Source organism: Stenella coeruleoalba (assembly GCF_951394435.1).
Source record: "Stenella coeruleoalba genome assembly, chromosome: 6".
Lineage (NCBI taxonomy): Eukaryota > Metazoa > Chordata > Mammalia > Artiodactyla > Delphinidae > Stenella > Stenella coeruleoalba.
Window position 1 is genome coordinate 58,585,860 of NC_137151.1, and position 20,190 is coordinate 58,606,049.

At 35.6% G+C, this 20,190-nt stretch overlaps 1 protein-coding gene across 2 annotated transcripts in view; it reads left to right on the forward strand.

Moving 5' to 3' along the window:
- The window catches only part of SLC4A10 (solute carrier family 4 member 10), a 230,828-nt gene that overhangs the window by 137,898 nt on the left and 72,740 nt on the right, over positions 1 to 20,190 (forward strand). For both annotated transcript variants that reach the window (XM_079923638.1, XM_079923639.1), the window contains 4 exons: positions 25 to 125; positions 3,097 to 3,271; positions 3,860 to 3,993; positions 4,395 to 4,640. In XM_079923638.1, the coding sequence (XP_079779764.1) occupies positions 25 to 125; positions 3,097 to 3,271; positions 3,860 to 3,993; positions 4,395 to 4,640 (656 nt within the window). The remainder of the gene's footprint in view (positions 1 to 24; positions 126 to 3,096; positions 3,272 to 3,859; positions 3,994 to 4,394; positions 4,641 to 20,190) is intronic.

The window sequence follows — 20,190 nt, forward strand, 5'->3', positions numbered from 1 at the left end:
ACAAAACAAAAAAACTTCCCGCAGGAGAAGAGGAAGATTCCTGCTGTACCAAATGGAACAGCAGCTCATGGGGAAGCCGAGCCCCACGGAGGACATAGTGGACCTGAACTCCAGCGAACTGGAAGGTTAGTGAAAAGCCCTTGTATGGGACTTCAAAGACCGAATGATATATACCTTTTTTGTGTGTCGGGAATTGCTGTTTTGAGAACTAATTTGTTTTTATACTTTGGATACCTACTCTTTGGGGGATGAATATGCCAATTAATTTGATTTCTCTGTAGTTACTAATGATTGTCATTATTATTAAACCAGAACAGTGAATACACCATTCCATTTTAATATACCTAGTCTTTCGTATTGCTATGCATTAAAACACATTCACAGATTCTTAGAATGAATAAGAAAACTGTCAGTTGCCTTTTCCAAAAGAGCCTGTTGAAAACGTCAAGCTCAGGATGGAAATGAAAATAAATACCAAGAACTCAGTCTTATAGACCCTGTCTCATTACATGCAAGTAGGATGTATATAATAGTATTTTTTATTTTTACGGTAGTAATTTGAAAGAGTTATATGATTTATATTTCTAATCACACATCTTTGAAGAGATGAAAGCTTCCATTTATTTCTTAAAATGATTCTTTATGGTGTTTTGACAGCTTGTCTCTCTCCAAGAAATGTGTGAGCAGAAAATCAGAACCTTTGGGTGGGTCTCTCTTCAGGGAATGTGTGCACACAGCCTCCATTATAATTGAAGGCAATTGCAGAGGCTTTGCAGGATTGGTGCTCCTCTCCCCTCAGGGCCATTTCCTGTACTGCTTTCACTGTGTCCTCTAAGATGACTTTCCAGTTCCTGACAACTCTGTGCATTTTAATTCTCCTGCGTTCTTTCCCTTTATCTATGTTTTGTCTCTGAGGAGATGTCTTCCTCAGGCTCCCGTACCTAATTTGAGATGGTTCAAACAATTTTTTCCTTTTCCCTGTACTAGAAACATTGTTACTCCTTCTATTTACTTTCATATTTTCAAATGCTGTCTTTTTATTTCTGTTGTTTTTTTTTTTTCTCTCTCTCTCAGGTGTAACATGCCACATAGCTTAGATTTTTTTCAAAGTTCACTTTTCCTTACTGCTTCCTAAATCCTCCCAGGTCACCAATATCCGGTATCTTCGCTTCTCCAGAGTTCTTCCACAGATTCTGTTGCTGACATGACTTGAAGTATCCATTACTCATCTGCTCTCCTGGAGTTGCTGGTGCACATCTGGGCTGCTCTTGCACTGTTCTCTGCAATGACCTCCCACTTCCGGATTTAGATTTATGCTGCTAAAAGCACGTTTATGACACAGTAATATAACAGCTATTTAGACTAATGTATACCCTAATAAGTAATTAATTAGAAAAGAGTGGTCTAATAGAAAGTACTATCAAACCTATAAATATTAACTACTAAGTAATAGTTCATAACCACCTCAAATTCTTTTGGGGATTAGGTGGGGTAGAAATCATAACTGAATGAATAAATAGACTCGTAGATTAAATCTGTTCTGAATTGTGACTTTGGCAAGTTAACAAATCATTCAGAAATGATCCCCCAAATAAAAATTATGTATGTGTTTTACTAAACACGGGTAAAGGAATCTAACCTAAGATGATCTTTGCGTGTGTGAATTTCACAGGTTCTTTGCAAGCTTCTCTGAATTTTAAATGTCCTTTTTTTTCAATTGAAATTTCATCCTTCTCAACCTCTCCTACTCCACATCCCTCTGATGGAAACAATCACTAGAAAAACATAATGATTCTATCACTCACATAACAGTAAGATAGTTACTAATATGTTACTATTGTGCCTATATTAGGGCAATTAAAAATAATAGAATTTATTCTGAAGAGGTACATCTTTCAAGGCAAATCAGAATTTATTTCTCAAGAGAACAATCATTTTTGAGGTGATTCTTAGATTGCCAGATTATATTCCTATTTAGAAAATAAATAACAAGACTTTAATATTTTTCCATAAACCAAGTATATTTAGCATACTGGCAGTATGTTGAACATAATAGGTTTTTTTTAACCTCCATGTAGGAACTTAATCACAGCCTTATTCATTTTAATATGACATCTTTATCCCATAGAACACAAAGAGCTTTTGGTAGTCAAATGTTAAATCTGCATATTGTTATTAAATGTTCAAAGAATGAGAATAGCTGTTTAATGCTCTCATTCCTAACAGATTAGAAAGTTCCAGTCCTCAGATTTTAGGCAATGTTTCACAATTTAATGCTTCTCTCTTCCCCACCCCCCCCAAAAAAAATAATCCTTCAAATGCTTTAATGTGGTTTTTGGATATATTTAGAACATATGCATTTTTCCCAAATAAGGTCATTATTGTCTTGTGAATGATAGATGTTTGAATATGTTTAGACAATAGTGGATCAAAAGTACATTTATCTAGGTTGCTTATTGTAAGGTCCCTGTCTTAGTTTCCTAAAAATGAAAACAACTCTGGAACTTATGTCTCTCTACGAAGTATTGTCATCCATAAGGTCATTTAAGTGCCTGTCTGGAGTATTATTTGGCAAGGGTTTTTTTTCACAAAGAGAGTGGGTAACTGGAGCCATGGTTATATGCCACTTTTTCTCTCTAAGTTGATGTTCACTATTGGACTGTACAAAAATCAGTTTACCTTCCCTCCTTCACTCTCTGCTACACTAAATGGAATGTAAACAATTAGAAGATATTGCCAATGATTGAGGATGGTAGGCCTGATTTTAGGAATAGGTTATTGTAAAATGGCACAGAGATTAGAGTAATCCTTAACTCTCATTATTTGAATTTTGATTGATGAACAGCTGTGAACCTTGTTTGAGAGAACCTAGGATTTTTTTGGCTGTTGACACAATATTTGGTTAGGGATTGAAGTGACATAGTGGTACAAAGCCATTCCTGTAGATCATCATAGTAAAACCTAGCATGTTAATATGGGTCTCATCTCTGCTGATGGAAAACCTGTACTGTGACCTGGCAACAAAGCAAATGAGCATTTTGATTTATGTGATTTTTATATTTGTATGTCACTATTGTGTTTTCCCCCCTGTCTTAGGATTTTTGGGGGACTTATTTTAGATATCAAAAGAAAAGCTCCATACTTCTGGAGTGACTTCAGAGATGCTTTCAGCTTGCAGTGCTTAGCATCTTTTCTGTTTCTCTACTGCGCGTGTATGTCTCCCGTCATCACATTTGGAGGACTGCTAGGAGAAGCAACTGAAGGGCGAATAGTATGTATCATGCTTTTCTCTGAACTTTGAAACTTAATCAGCTTTTACGATTCATAGTTAGATGAGTCTGCATTTAATTTTGGTTTCCTTTATGAGGAGAGATTTGATGTATGGTCTGGCAGACAAAGTTCATACGAATTTCCTAGATGACTAATGGAACTGGTAATCAGGGAGTGGAATATCTCAGAACAACTAATTCTTATCTTACACAGGGTTCTGATCTCATCCCTGGCCCCCCAGTCCTAGGCTAGCTTTAGCCTCTGGTTCTTGCCTCATAAGAGGCCCATTTTCCTATTTATATAGGCCATGCTTCTGCCAGACATTTATTATGAATACATGTAAACTTTTAGTAAGCAAAAGAAAAGTGAGATAAGGAAGGGGGAGAGGACATATCCCTGTCCACTACCATTCACAGTCTGCTGACCGCCTGCCGCCTTTTTTTTATCCTCCTACCCCACCTCCTGCCCAAGGTTGCTAGGCCCTTCATAGCAAAGGGAAAAAAGACCCATGTATTTTACATATTTTCTCCCCGGTTATAATCGCAGCCTGCACAGCTTAGATAATGGAATCATTTATATCTCTACACAGAGTGCAATCGAATCTCTCTTTGGAGCGTCCATGACTGGGATAGCCTATTCTCTCTTTGGTGGACAGCCTCTTACCATATTAGGCAGTACAGGACCAGTTTTGGTGTTTGAAAAGATTTTGTTTAAATTTTGCAAGTAAGTGTTATATACTTTTGGCCCTCAGCCCCTTTCTATTTCTCTACTGTATTTAATCTTCTTCCAACATCACATTTGGAGATCTGCTGGGAGAGGTAGAAGCTGCTGATTTGATTCAGTTTGCCATTTTTGTCTCTCCATGGAAATAAAGGAACAGTAAAATATTGATGTATATTGTTATGTATTATTTATAAAACATTATATTCAGCTCTAAGCACTGAGAAACCTCTTTGAGTTTTGTACCCTTAGGTGTTCCCTTTAGACAAAGTCTTGAGTTTAGATACTCATGGGATGTGAAGCTTATTTACTTTCACTTCCTGAATTAGACTTACTTCCATCTACTTAAAATGGTGGCAAGCTGTTAAATGACCTTCTTTCCACTGTTCTTTTCCCCCTCCTAGAGAATATGGGCTGTCCTACCTATCTTTAAGAGCTAGTATTGGACTTTGGACTGCAACCCTGTGTATCATACTTGTGGCCACTGATGCAAGCTCCCTTGTCTGCTATATCACCCGGTTTACTGAAGAAGCTTTTGCTTCTCTTATTTGCATCATTTTCATTTATGAGGCCCTGGAGAAGTTGTTTGAACTCAGTGAAGCATATCCAATCAACATGCATAATGATTTGGAACTGCTGACACAATATTCGTAAGTACCATTTCCCCCGTTGGCTGTGGGGCTTTTCTTTCTACCAATATTGCTATTGTTATAAGAAATACGAGGAACTTACTCAGCAGATAGAGTTCCTTAAATTGATTCGTGACCTAAATCCCGGTCTCTCAGAGTTGAACAGGATTTTAAGAGTCATCTAATCAGCTGCTCATCTGAATACTTGAGTTTTCATTATAACATCCTTGCCAAGAATAACTTTTTGAAGTTTTATTTGTCGAGCATTCCCTATTAAGTAGATAATGAACCAAGATCAATTTTACTATACAGAGATTTTTTTTTCAAAATATTTTTGATTTTGGTCTTCCTTTAGGACCTTTTCCATGTAATGTAATCCAAAGAACACAGTAGTGAAAGATAAGATTTCAGATTTAAAGCAGTGAGATAAAAGAGACTCATTGGGGCTAAATTGCATAGTTTGATGTTTGAAAATATGATAAAGTCTTAAACAAAATATCACTGAATTGAAATGTATTTTTGCTTTTGGAACCTATGACATTTATGATAAAAGTACTCACATATTGCCTGTTGAGGGTGATATTACAGTTTAAGATTAAAGATGGGATTGTACCTATTACACGTTCTAGTTTAGTATGTCAGCAGTTTGGGATTTCTCTAAGGCTGTATTTGCAGAGTATATGTGAACATTATGTTACTCTTCTTTGATTTAATTTTAGGATTTTTTTTTGTTGTAATTATATATACATTTTAAACAGTGAATATTTGAAACAATATGTTCTTTACCAGGCATCAACCTGGCATTATAACCTCTGCATTAACTACCAATGCTCTTCTTATAAACTGCTCAGATAGGCCCTCAAAATCTTCCTTTGAAGATTTATCATCTTTATTTAATATTAGAAGTTGAAGTTGTTGAAATTAGGCCAAAACAGTGCAATATTATAGTCTTGTTAAGAATGATGTAATGATATAGAGTTGAAAATAAGACGACTTTTAGTACTTTGAATTTTTCTCGGTAATTAGAGATAGGTTTAACAGTGCATCCCTGTTTTAGAACAAAAAAAAATCAGAGTGGGATATAAAATAACTTCCCCAATAAAAGTAAATGGTGAGGGTGTTGTGAACAGGATTCAAGTGCAGATGAAGGAGGTGTCAGGGACACTCAGAAAGCAGGCAGATGGGAAGAACAATTTGATCAGAATGAGATGTAACATTGATACATGCCTTTTCATTTATCTTTAGTTGAAAAGAGAGCAGTGTCACCTAATTTGGGTATCTTTGCGAGGATATGCAATTACCTCTGCTTGAATTTTCAAACCTACTACATGCCAGGCACTGTGCTTGGTGCTAGGGAAATCATGAACAATATTCTGTTCTCAGTGAGCTTCCAGTTTAGTAGGAAATGTAGACAAACAGACAACACAATGGAATAAGTGCTGTGTTAAAGGATTGGTCCAGAATACTATGGTACTACATCAGAAGAGCACCTAACCCAGATTTCAGGTTCAGAGAAGACTTCCTGGAGGAAGTGGCATAGAAGACCAAAAAATCAGTAGGAATTAGGTGCTGAGGAATAGAGATGGAGAGTGGTTTAGATGGAGGGAATGGCACAGACTTGGATGTAAGGAATTTATTAATGCTTTGAAATATTTGTCCAAAGTTATATAGCTAGCGGTGAAACAAGAAATTAGACTCAGGCTTTATGACCCTGATGTAATTCTCAGTAACTGAAGTTACTGCTGTAATTTTAAAATTTCTTTAAAGTACTGTTTCTCAACCACTGATACATATACAATCAGAGAAAAGCAGACAAAGCTTAAATAGGCGGGAGGGTTTTATAATCAAGTATTCATCATAAAGTATTCTTCCAAAAACTCCACTGGATTTTTATGTCCTTAAAACTCATTATAAATTAAAAAGATGGTGAATAATAAATGCATGTAGGTATAATAAATAACTATAGAAAGTGGTGAATGATTGCTCTAGCAACTATCTAGCAATTTCAGTCTCTAAACATCAGTTAAAATAAATTCACTAAGGGGCTTCCCTGGTGGTGCAGTGGTTGAGAGTCCGCCTGCCAATGCAGGGAACACGGGTTCGTGCCCCGTGTCCGGGAGGATCCCACATGCCGCGGAGCGGCTGGGAATGTGAGCCGTGGCCGCTGAGCCTGCGCGTCCAGAGCCTGTGCTCTGCAACGGGAGAGGCCACAGCGGTGAGAGGCCTGCGTACCGCAAAAAAAAAAAAAAATTTTAAAAAAAAACAATTTTTCTTTTCATATAACAATTTTTCTTTTCAAAGTCCTTTTATGGTCACTTTATATTTAATGAAATCCTATGGAGCAGATAAGTTCTATTTTATAGAACAAGTTAATGATTTATAACTTACCAATAATCAAATAAAGCATAATGAAGAGTAGAACCCACTTTTCTTAATGTTATGTTTTCTTTATTAGAGGGTGTGACTTTGTTCTGCCACTCAACTTTATCTCACCTTTTGGGCACATTGCCATGAATTCTTTATCAGATTAGTGTAATGTCAGTGTTGGCACTTTGTATATGATAATTTGACTCAGAGTATCTGCCACTTCTGTTGGGAAATTTTAAGCAAATTATTCTCGTTCATGTAAACTATTGCTACATTCATTATTCATTCATTCATTTCTACTTTGCTAGGTATTTTAAGTGTCACCACTACATACTTTATAGTATTAGTCATGCTAAATAAATGCTTAGAGACATTGCTGTTAATTTGTTTTGGAGAAAGAAGCACTTCCCTTTAACTATGGAAATTAATATCCTAATTGTTCTGAACACTATTCCTCCTAGATATTTGTAGAACTAGTAAAATTCAGTTAGCTTAGCATATTTTTCTATTTATAAATGCAATTCTTGATAATATAAGGTGTTCAGCTTATGCACTTTACATTTATTATTTAACAAATAGGAAAAGATTGAGAAAAGAATATATACAACTCTGGGGAAAGAAGTTTACTTCATAAAACCATTCCTTAGTTAGAGCTCTCAGTTGCAGGCAAAATAGTTTTTATATACCACCCAAAAAACCCCTGTTTTTATAAATAAGTACTGTGCAAATATTATGTGAAGGGTAAGAAAATATGTTCTCATAAGTGAATGCTCATTGCTGGTCTCAGTGAAGTCTGTGTCCAGCTTCCACTCATTCCTCTGTGTAGCTCATCTCTTCTTTACGTGGGTACCTGGGGTCTTTTCGATATATCAAAACTTGCTCTAAAGATGATTAGTAGGAAGCTAATTTTATTTCTTCCAGAATTTTCATTTTGTTATCTAAAAGAAGGAAGGCAGAATTTTTTTCAATTATAAAAGCAGGTTTTTAGGGAATAAGAGAGATGGTCCTACTCATTCTGAAATCATATCCCTGGGTGTTGTGGGCTGAATTGTGTTCTTTCAAAATTTCCCACACACCAGATTTCTGAGCAAATCGAATGGCTCTCTATATAGAATTTGAAAACTTTTTAGCACCCTCTCTACCTCTATAATCTCTTGTCTAAATTATGACAATTGCCCTCCAAATGGTGTCCCTGATTCTACTACCCTTCCCTTCCACAGACTGTTTTCTATGAAGCAACCAGAATTATTCTCTTAAAACCCATCAGATCATGTCACTCTGCTTCTCAAAGCCCACTGATGACTTCCCATTACCTTCAAAGATGTTGTATGAGCTGTTCCTCACTGCCTGTCTTACCTTGTCTTCTACTTCCTCTTCTGCTGCACCCACGCTAATCTCCTTGCCCTTCAGCCTTCATACTTGCTGTTCTTTTTGCCTAGAATGCCCTTCTCCAGATATCTATGTGGCTTGTTCCTTCACTATCTTCAAAATCACCTGTTTGAGGACTTTCCATCTAAAATTTCAACTCTCTTCTCTCTCTTCCTTTTTTTAATCTAAAATATTATATAATTTATTTATCTTTTTAAAAGTAAGATTTATTGAAGTATTATTTACATACAATAAAATATGCCTCTTTTAAGTGTACCCTCAAATGAGTTTCAACAAATGAATAACACTATAATTGGAATATACAATATTTCCCAAAGTATTTCCTCACGGCCCTTCGCAGTCTCTCTCTCACCCCAACCCCCAACCCCTGACACTGATGTGATTTCTGTCTCTAAAGTTTTGCCTTTTTTAGAATGTCACATAAATGGAATCATAGAGTGTATAGCCTTTGGTGTCTGGCTTCTTTCACTTATCATATGCTTTTGAGATTTACTCATTTTGTTGCATGCATCAATTTATTCCTTTTTATTGTTGGTCAGTGTTCCACTGTATGGATGTACCACAAATTGTCTATCCAACCACAAGTTGATAGATGTTTGGGTTGTTGCTACTTTGGAGCTATATTGCTTCACATGCAGGTCTTTACTTGGCCTACGTTTTCATTTTCTCTTGGGTAAATACCTAGAAACAGGATTGCTGGGTTATATGAAAAGTCTATATTTTAACTTTATAAGAAAATTCCAACATGGTTGTACCATTTTGCACTCCCACCATCAATGAATGAGTGTTCCTATCGCTCTGCATCCTCATCAGCACATGGTATTTTGCTTATGTAGAGTGATACCTCTATTAGTCTAATTTATTGTGTGTTCCCCTCCTAGAGTGAGTTCATGAGGAAAAGGGATTTAGTCTGTTTTGATCACTGCTTTCCCAGTGTTCAGATCAGTTTCTGGCACAAAATAGATAGATGTTCAATGAAAATTTGTTGAAAAAAATAAATGAATGTTGAATGAATATCACCTCTATTTAGAATTTGTACTAAGGCTCAGAAGGGATTATGGCTTACCCAAGTAGAAGAACTTGAGCTAAAACCCAACACATCTAACATTTAGTCAAACACTTTTGACAGTGTACCACATTATAGGCCACTGGTTTGACCAAATTAATTTCTAGTATTAATATTTAGAATATGAGGGAACTTGGATAAATTTTATTTAAGTCTCTTAGATATTATCTTCAAACAGTTTAAATTTTATCACAGGAAATTAAAAATATAAAAATAGAGGGATTTAAAACATAAATATTTGAATAATATTAACATATGCAGTAAAATGGATTCTTATTTTAGAGCATAAAAGTGCTTATTTTGATTATAATGATTCCCTGTAAATAGGTATTTGACAAGAAGAGAAAAAAATCTTGGCTAGAGATGAATTTTGTTGTATCACATTGAAGCCCACTTCACCTTATTTTTAAGAAACTTGGTAATAATTTGGATTAAAAGATAGGAATCTATACCAATATCCTAGTTAGTTGCTTTGGGTAACTCCCTAAGAGCAGCCTTCTAGAGACAACATCTTAACCCTCAAAAATACACAGGAAGTACATGTGAAATATGTAGAGAATAAGAGCTCTGGGAGGGTACGTACCAAACTTATAATACTTTGGGGACAGAAGAAAAAACTGAAAAAAAAAGGCTTGTTCTCTTTGTATATTTTGGAGTGTTCAACTGGCATTGTGTGGATACATTATTTTGTAATTTCTTTCTAAGAATAAGTTTTATGAGAAACAGACCCACGGATACAGAGAACAAACTAGTGGTTACCAGTGGGGAAAGGGAAGGCGGGGGTAGCAATATAGGAGAAAAGGGTAAAAGGGGTTATTATAGGATTATATGAAATCATATGTGTGAAAACTTTTGAAAACTGTAAAGCACTGTAGAATTTAAACAATCTTTCATTCAATTAAAAAAAAGTTTTATTATGGGAAATTAAAGTCTTTTGACAAGCCATAGAATGAGGTAATTAGGGCCAGGTGGTGCTCATCAAATCAGTTCCTGTGTAAACAAATTTATTTTCCATTTCAGGAAAATAGCAACTTACAAAACTCAAAGGAAGAATAGAGCAAAATGTTTAAGGTATAATAAGTAGATTTGCCATTCTGTTCTTAAATTCTCTTATTAGGCTCATTCTTTCAACATCTATTGCTTTTCTCTGAATTGTGTTAACATTGATAGTGTGAAAATGAATATGGTCTCCACTCTAAAGGAGCTCAGTGATTAACAAGAAGAGACTAGAGATGTGCTTTGTACATAGTGGCTGCACACAGAGAATTTGTTGAATCAATAAATGAGGAGGGAGCTAGAGGCAATGCATAGTCAAATCATTGCAACCTGGCATGGTAAGTATTTATACTAGACATATGTTTAATGGTCCAGGAGAAGAAGTAAAAAACTACCTTAATTTATCACTCCATCTCTGTTGTACCTGTAACTTGAGTTTCTTATATATGGCGTATCTGTTTTTCTCTCTCTTCATTATCTCTGCATGAGCAGGTCATAATTAGAGTTGAGGGCACCAAGGTAGATAGATGAAATCCTGGGACCAGTTGGCAGAGAGTCTTAAAAATTGTAATGAGTTTTATTGTAAAAGATCATTGGGGGTAATGACAAAGCTCTGGGAATAATTATGTGATAATAGATTAGAAGGTGATCATAGGAGGTGGAGCAAAGAGCAATAACCTTGGTATGGAATGTTTAAGTCCTGATTATTGACTGAGACAATGGTAATGAGAAGAAAATAAACAAACTGGGGAAAAAAACAAAGAAGAGCAAAAATTGGCAAGGCTTTATTCATTCATTCAACAAGTAATTATGGAATGCCTTATAATTTATATGAGCAATAACAAAAATTTGCATACATGGCTTTATTTAAGCCTCACAATAATCTATGGTATAAGTATTACCCCTCAGGTGATCAATCTGAGGTTCCAATAAGTTAATTAATTTGCTCAATATCCCAGAACCAGTGAATGGTAAATGAGAGTCAAACTCAGGTATACTTTTTTTTATTAAAATGTAGTCGTTTTACAATATTATATTAGTCTCAGGTGTGCAGCATAGTGATGCAATATTCTTATAGATTATACTCTGCTTAAAGTCATTATAAAATAATGGCTATATTCTCTGGTGCTGTACAACATATACTTGTTGCTTTTTGTTTTCATTTTTGAATTTTATTTTATTTACTTCTTTATACAGCAAGTTCTTATTAGTCATCAATTTTATACACATCAGTGTATATATGTCAATCCCAATCGCCCGATTCATCACATCACCACCTCCACCCCCGCGGCTTTCCCCCCTTGGTGTCCATACGTTTGTTCTCTACTTCTGTGTCTCAATTTCTGCCCTGCAAACCGGTTCATCTGTGACATTTTTCTAGGTTCCACATATATGCATTAATATACGGTATTTGTTTTTCTCGTTCTGACTTACTTCACCCTGTATGACAGTCTCTAGATCCATTCACGTCTCAACAAATGACCCAATTTCGTTCCTTTTTATGGCTGAGTAATATTCCATTGTATATATGTGCCACATCTTCTTTATCCATTCATCTGTCGATAGGCATTTAGGTTGCTTCCATGACCTAGCTATTGTAAATAGTGCTGCAATGAACATGGGTGCACGTGTCTTTTTGAATTATGGTTTTCTCTGGGTATATGCCCAGTAGTGGGATTGCTGGATCACATGGTAATTCTATTTTTAGTTTTTTAGGGAACCTCCATACTGTTCTCCAGAGTGGCTATATCAATTTACATTCCCACCAACAGTGCAAGAGGGTTCCTTTCCTCCACACCCTCTCCAGCATTTGTTGTTTGTAGATTGTCTGATGATGCCCATTCTAACTGGTGTGACGTGATACCTCATTGTAGTTTTGATTTGCATTTCTCTAATAATTAGTGATGTTGAGCAGCTTTTCATGTGCTTCTTGGCCATCTGTATGTCTTCTTTGGAGAAATGTCTATTTAGGTCTTCTGCCCATTTTTGGATTGGGTTGTTTGTTTTTTTAATATTGAGCTGCATGAGCTGTTTATATATTTTGGAGACTAATCCTTTGTCCGTTGATTCATTTGCAAATATTTTCTCCCATTCTGAGGGTTGTCTTTTTGTCTTGTTTATGGTTTCCTTTGCTGTGCAAAATGTTTTAAGTTTCATTAGGTCCCATTTGTTTGTTTTTGTTTTTATTTCCATTACTCTAGGAGGTGGATCAAAAAAGATCTTGCTGTGATTTATGTCAAAGAGTGTTCTTCCTGTGTTTTCTTATAAGAATTTTATAGTGTCCGGTCTTACATTTAGGTCTCTAATCCATTTTGAGTTTCTTTTTATGTATGGTGTTAGGGAGTGTTCTAATTTCATTCTTTTACATGTAGCTGTCCAGTTTTCCCAGCACCACTTATTGAAGGGACTGTCGTTTCTCCATTATGTATCCTTGCCTTCTTTGTCATAGATTAGTTGACCATTAGGTTCATGGGTTTACCTCTGGGCTTTCTATCTTGTTCCATTGATCTTTGTTTCTGTTTTTGTGCAAGTACCATATTGTCTTGATTACTGTAGCTTGATAGTATAGTCTGAAGTCAGGGAGTCTGATTCCTCCAGCTCCAATTTTTTTCCCTCAAGGCTGCTTTGGCTATTTGGGGTCTTTTGTGTCTCCATACAAATTTTAAGATTTTTTGTTCTAGTTCCATGAAAAATGCCATTGGTAATTTCATAGGGTTTGCATTGAATCTATAGATTGCTTTGGGTAGTATAGTCATTTTCATAATATTGATTCTTCCAATCCAAGAACATGGTATATCTCTCCATCTGTTGGTATCATCTTTAATTTCTTTCATCAGTGTCTTATAGTTTCTGCATACAGGTCTTTTGTCTCCCTAGGTAAGTTTCTTCCTAGGTATTTTATTCTTTTTGTTGCAATGGTAAATGGGAGTGTTTCCTTAATTTCTCTTTCAGATATTTCATCATTAGTGTATAGGAATGCAAGAGATTTCTGTGCATTAATTTTGTATCCTGCAACTTTACCAAATTCATTGATTAGCTCTAGTAGTTTTCTGGTGGCATCTTTAGGATTCTCTATGTATAGTATCATGTCATCTGCAAACAGTGACAGTTTTACTTCTTCTTTTCCAGTTTCTTTCTTTTTATTTCTTTTCTTCTCTGATTGCCATGGCTAGGACTTCCAAAACTATGTTGAAAAATAGTGGTAAGAGTGGACATCCTTGTCTTCTTCCTGATCTTAGAAGAAATGCTTTCAATTTTTCACCATTGAGAATGATGTTTGCTGTGGGTTTGTTGTATATGGCCTTTATTATGTTCAGGTAGCTTCCCTCTATGCCCACTATTTGGAGAGTTTTTATCATAAATCGGTGTTGAATTTTGTCAAAAGCTTTTTCTGCATCTATTGAGATGATCAAATGGTTTTTATTCTTCAATTTGTTAATATGGTGTATCACATTGTTGATTTGTGTATACTGAAGAATCCTTGCATCCCTGGGATAAATCCCACTTGATCATGGCTTATGATCCTTTTAATGTGTTGTTGGATTCTGTTTCCTAGTATTTTGTTGAGGATTTTTGCATCTATGTTCATCAGTGATACTGGTCTGTAATTTTCTTTTTTTGTAGCATCCTTGTCTGGTTTTGGTGTCAGGGTGACTATGGCTTCACAGAATGAGTTTGGGAGTGCTCCTTCCTCCGCAATTTTTTGGAAGAGTTTGAGAAGGATAGGTGTTAGCTCTTCTCTAAATGTTTGATAGAATTCACCTGTGAAGCCATCTGGTCCTGGACTTTTGCTTGTTGGAAGATTTTTATTTTTTTTTGCGGTACGCGGGCCTCTCACTGTTGTGGCCTCTCCCGTTGCGAAGCACAGGCTCCGGACGCGCAGGCTTAGTGGCCATGGCTTATGGGCCCAGCCACTCCACGTCATGTGGGATTTTCCCGGACTGGGGCACAAACCTGCGTCCCCTGCATCGGCAGGCGGACTCTCAACCACTGCACCACCAGGGAAGCCCTTGTTGGAAGATTTTTAACCACAGTTTCAATTTCATTACTTGTGATTGGTCTGTTCATATTTTCTATTTCTTCCTGGTTCAGTCTTGGAAGGTTTTACCTTTCTAAGGATCTGTCCATTTCTTCCAGGTTGTCCATTTTGTTGCCGTAGAGTTGCTTGTAGTAGTCTCTTAGGATGCTTTGTATTTCTGCAATGTCTGTTGTAACTTCTCCTTTATCATTTCTAATTTTATTGGTTTGAGTCCTCTCCCTTTTTTTCTTGATGAGTCTGGCTTATGGTTCATCAATTTTGTTTATCGTCTCAAAGAACCAGCTTTTAGTTTTATTAATCTTTGCTATTGTTTTCTTTGTTTCTATTTCATTTATTTCTGCTCTGACCTTTATGATTTCTTTCCTTCTGCTAACTTTGGGTTTTGTTTGTTCTTCTTTCTCTAGTTCCTTTAGGTGTAAGGTTAGATTGTTTGCTTAAGATTTTTCTTGTTTCTTGAGGTAGGATTTTATAGCTATAAACTTCCCTCTTAGAACTGCTTTTGCTGCATCCCATAGGCTTTGGATCGTCATGTTTTCATTGTCATTTGTCTCTAGGTATTTTTTGATTTCCTCTTTGATTTCTTCAGTGATCTCTTGGTTATTTAGTAACATATTGTTTAGCCTCCATGTGTTTGTGTTTTTTACATTTTTATTTCCCTGTAATTCATTTCTAATCTCATAGTGTTGTGCTCAGAAAAGATACTTGTATGATTTCAATTTTCTTGAATTTACTGAGCCCTGATTTGTGACCCAAGATGTGATCTATCCTGGAGAATGTTCCATGCGCACTTGAGAAGAAAGTGTAATCTCCTGTTTTTGGATGGAATGTCCTATAAATATCAATTAAAGCTCTCTGGTCTATTGTGTCATTTAAAGCTTCTGTTTCCTTATTTATATTCATTTTGGATGATCTGTCCATTGGTGTAAATGAGGTGTTAAAGTCCCCCACTATTATTGTGTTACTGTCGATTTCCTCTTTTATAGCTGTTAGCAGTTGCCTTATGTATTGAGGTGCTCCTATGTTGGGTGCATACATATTTATAATTTTTGTATCTTCTTCTTGGATTGATCCCTTGATCATTATGTAGTGTCCTTCCTTGTCTCTTGCAACATTCTTTATTTTAAAGTCTATTTTATCTGATATGAGTATTGCTATTCCAGCTTTCTTTCGATTTCCATTTGCATGGAATATCTTTTTCCATCCCCTCACTTTCAGTCTGAATGTGTCCCTAGGTCTGAAGTGGGTCTCTTGTAGACAGCATATATATGGATCTTGTTTTTGTATCCATTCAGCAAGCCCGTATCTTTTTGTGGGAGCATTTAATCCATTTACATTTAAGGTAATTATCGATATGTATGTTTCTATGACCATTTTCCTAATTGTTTTGGGTTTGTTTTTGTAGGTCCTTTTCTTCTCTTGTGTTTCCCACTTAGAGAAGTTCCTTTAGCATTTGTTGTAGAGCTGGTTTGGTGGTGCTGAATTCTCTGAACTTTTGCTTGTCTGTAAAGCTTTTGATTTCTCCATCAAATCTGCATGAGATTCTTGCCAGGTAGAGTAATCTTGGTTGTAGGTTCTTCCCTTTCATCACTTTAAGTATATCATGCCACTCCCTTCTGGCTTGTAGAGTTTCTGCTGAGAAATCAGCTGTTAACCTTATGGGAATTCCCTCGTATGTTATTTGTCACTTTTCCCTTGCTGCTTTCAATACTTTTTCTTTGTCTTTAATTTTTGCCAATTTGATTGTTATGTGTCTTGATGTGTTTCTCCTTGGGTTTATCCTGTATGGGACTCGCTGTACTTCCTGGACTTGGGTGGCTACTTCATTTCCCATGTTAGGGAAGTTTTCGACTATAATCTCTTCAAATATTTTCTCGGGTCCTTTCTCTCTCTCCTCTTCTGGGACCCTATAATGCGAATGTTGCTGCATTTAATGTTGTCCCAGAAGTCTCTTAAGCTGTCTTCATTTCTTTTCATTCTTTTTTCTTTATTCTGCTCCGCAGCAGTGAATTCCACCATTCTGTCTTCGAGGTCACTTATCCTTCTTCTGCCTCAGTTATTATGCTATTGATTCCTTCTAGTGTAGTTTTCATTTCAGTTATTGTATTGTTCATCTCTGTTGTTTGTTCTTTAATTCTTCTAGGTCTTTGTTAAACATTTCTTGTATCTTCTCGATCTTTGCCTCCATTTTTCTTCTGAGGTCCTGGATCATCTTCAATATCATTATTCTGAATTCTTTTTCTGGAAGGTTCCCTATCTCCACTTCATTTAGTTGTTTTTCTGGAGTTTTATCTTGTTCCTTCATCTGGTACATAGCCCTCTGCCTTTTCATCTTTTCTATCTTTCTGTGAATGTGGTTTCTGTTCCACAGGCTGCAGGATTGTAGTCTTGCTTCTGCTGTCTGCCCTCTTGTGCCCTTGTTGCTTACTTATTTTTACATAGTAGTTTGTATTTCTTAATCCCCTATGCCTGTCTTTCCCCTCCCCACTTCACTCTCCCCACTGGTTAACCACTAGTTTGTTCTCTATATCTGGGAGTCTGTTTCTGTTTTGTTATATTCATTCATTTGTTTTATTTTTTAGATTCTACATATAAATGAAAACATAGAGTATTTGTTTTTCTGTGTCTGACTTATTTCATTAAGCATAATACCCTTTAGGTCCATCCATGCTGCTGCAAATGGCAGCATTTCATTCTTTTTTATGGTTAAGTGATATTCCATTATATATATATATATATATATATATATATATATATAAAATGGAATATCACTTAGCCAATTATATATATGGCTAAGTATATATATCTCACTTTCTTTATCCATTCCTCTGTTGATGAACACTTAGGTTGCCAATATCTTGGCTACTGTAAATAATGCTACTATAGATATTGGGTTTGTGTATATTTTCAAATTAGTGTTTTTTTTCAGATATATACCCAGGAGTGTAACTGCTGGATCATATGGTAGTTCTATTTTTAGATTTTTGAGGAACTCCATACTGTTTTCCACAGTGGTTGTACCAATTTACATTCCCACCAACAGTGCAGGAGGGTTCCCTTTTTTCCACACCCACGCTAACATTTGTTATTTGTAGGCTTTTTGATGAGAGCCGTTTTGACAGGTGTGGGTGATATCTCATTAAGATTTTGATTTGTATTTCTCTGGTAATTAGTGATGTTAAACATCTTTTCGTGTGCCTGTTGGCCATCTGTATATCTTCTTTAGAAAAATGTCTATTCAAGTTTTCTGCCCTTTTTAATCAGGTTGTGTGTGTGTGTGTGTGTGCACGTGTGTGCATTTTTTTTTTTTTTTTTTTTTTTTTTTTGCGGTATGCAGGCCTCTCACTGTTGTGGCCTCTCCCGTTGCAGAGCACAGGCTCCGGACACGCAGGTTCAGTGGCCATAGTGCATAGGCCCAGCCACTCCACGGCATGTGGGATCTTCCCGGACCGGGGCATGAACCCGTGTCCCCTGCATCGTCAGGCGGACTCTCAACCACTGTGCCACCAGGGAAGCCCCTGTGTGCGTGTTTTTTGATATTGAGTTGTAAATATAAACAGTTGAACTGTTTATATATTTTGGATATTAACCCTTTATCAGTCATATCATTTGCAAATATCTTCTCTCATTCAGTGGGTTGTTTTTTCGTTTTGTAGGTTCATTTGGTTTTAAAGCCCATGAACTTTTTTTCTATGATAAAAAAATAAAAATGATAGTAAAACCTCAATTTTATTATAACTCCTTAAAGGCAGTAACTGTCATATGTGTCTATGTATTCCCCATAGCACCTAGCATAATACTCTGTACAAAATAATTTTAACCTGTTAAATCATTGAATGAACAAAGAAGACTACATGCTATGTTCCAGATACTTGGGTGTAAAAGTAGCACCACAGATGGGTCTCTGCCCCAATGGAGCATATTATCTATTGAAAGACTTAGACATTAAATATTACACAAATAATTACTTAATTATACTTGACATAAATGTTATAAAGGTACAGAATGCCATGAGAGTGAGAAATACTTCCAAAGTTATTTGTATTTGGAGGCCAAGGAGAGCCTATAGCTATTTGAATGGAGATAAAATTCTGATGAGAAAAAGTTTAAGAAAAATTTCATGGAGCAAGTATTCATGTTTTTAGTTTTAGCTAGTAGTGGTGGTGTTTTGCAAAGTTATTTTGCACATTTTTGAAAAGCTTTTTTCTTCATAATATATTATAGCTATAAGTTTAAATAATTTATTAGAGAGAAAAGTATTAAGTACTTACAGAATCTCTCCTAAGAATAAAATCTGAAACATGGAAATAGATGTATTCATAGAGACTGTATTATTTAAATAGTCATCTTAATAGAAACAAATTAAAGGTTTAGTAATAGAAGAATGAGTAAACTATGCCACATCCATTAAAAATGATGCTTATGAAGAGTAATGAGCAAACAGAAAATACTTACATTATAGTTCTATATAAAAGAGATTAGAAATGCTCATATGCTCATAAAAATGTTGAAAATATACATAGGAATTACTGAAAGATATATACCAAAAATTACAGTTATTGGTGGAAAGATTCTGAGAGATTTCTTTTTCATTTTTTATTTTATAAATATTCTGTAGTGTGGTTTTTTTATTTTTGAAATTCAAAATACTTTATGAAAAAGAAAAATGAATAGGAATAAAAACATGTTTGGCTTCTATAGATACATCATAACTCTCGGATTTTATGCCTAATGTTAATACCTAACTTGCTGCACAGCACTCTTAAGGTGATTTAATCAATAAAGAGACTTAAAAAAAAAAAAAAGAATCACAAATCATTACTGTTCAGCGCTCACAGAAAGGTACTAATAATAACTACAAAGGCAAAAGCAGAGCATCTGCAACCTAGGGACTAAAATTAGTAATAATGTTGAAGGGAGTTCTACCAAATTATGTTTTCTAGAAGGCAGCCATAGGCTCTTCTTGTGTAGAGAAGACTGATCACCTCCATTAGCCTTGAAACAAAAGCAAAGACTTCTGGATGCAGGCATTTAATTATAATGTTTATCTAATCATTCTGTAGCCATTTATATAATTAAGATGGCTTAGAGCATACTTTTCTTTGGGGAGTAAAGGGTAGTAGAGGTTGTGTTTGGTGAAGAGTATATTTTAAGCCAAACAATCCAACACTAATTATGGCGTTTTATACTGGTGTTTCAAAAAATATAGAAAAAGTGCAGATACTGCCCATTCTTTTGCCTTTGGATTGTTGAACTTTCCAATCTATGAGCTGGTGGTAGCCACAATTGTAATAACCACCACAACAATGATGATACCTAACACCTAATTAATATTTACTTATGCTAGACCCTGTTCTAGGTGCTTTTACCTATATTAACTCATTTTTACCCTCATAATAACCCTATGAGGTTGATTGCTGTCACTATCCCGACTTTAAAAATACTAAAATATAGAGACACTAAGTAACTTGTCTAAGGTCACTCAGTTAAGTGCTTGGATTTGACTGATACAGGAACTCTGGCTGGAGAGTCCAAAGTCCAATGTCAGGCACCAGGCTATTTTATGCACCTAAAGATTTTCTTTTTCGCATTAATATTTCCATCTTATGGCCAGAGTCACTAAACATTATTTTGGAGACGTAAGTAACAGAAGAGCTTATTCCAAAAGCTTATTGCTTTCTCTAGTTTTTTTTTTTTTTTTCTTTTCTTTTTTGTAG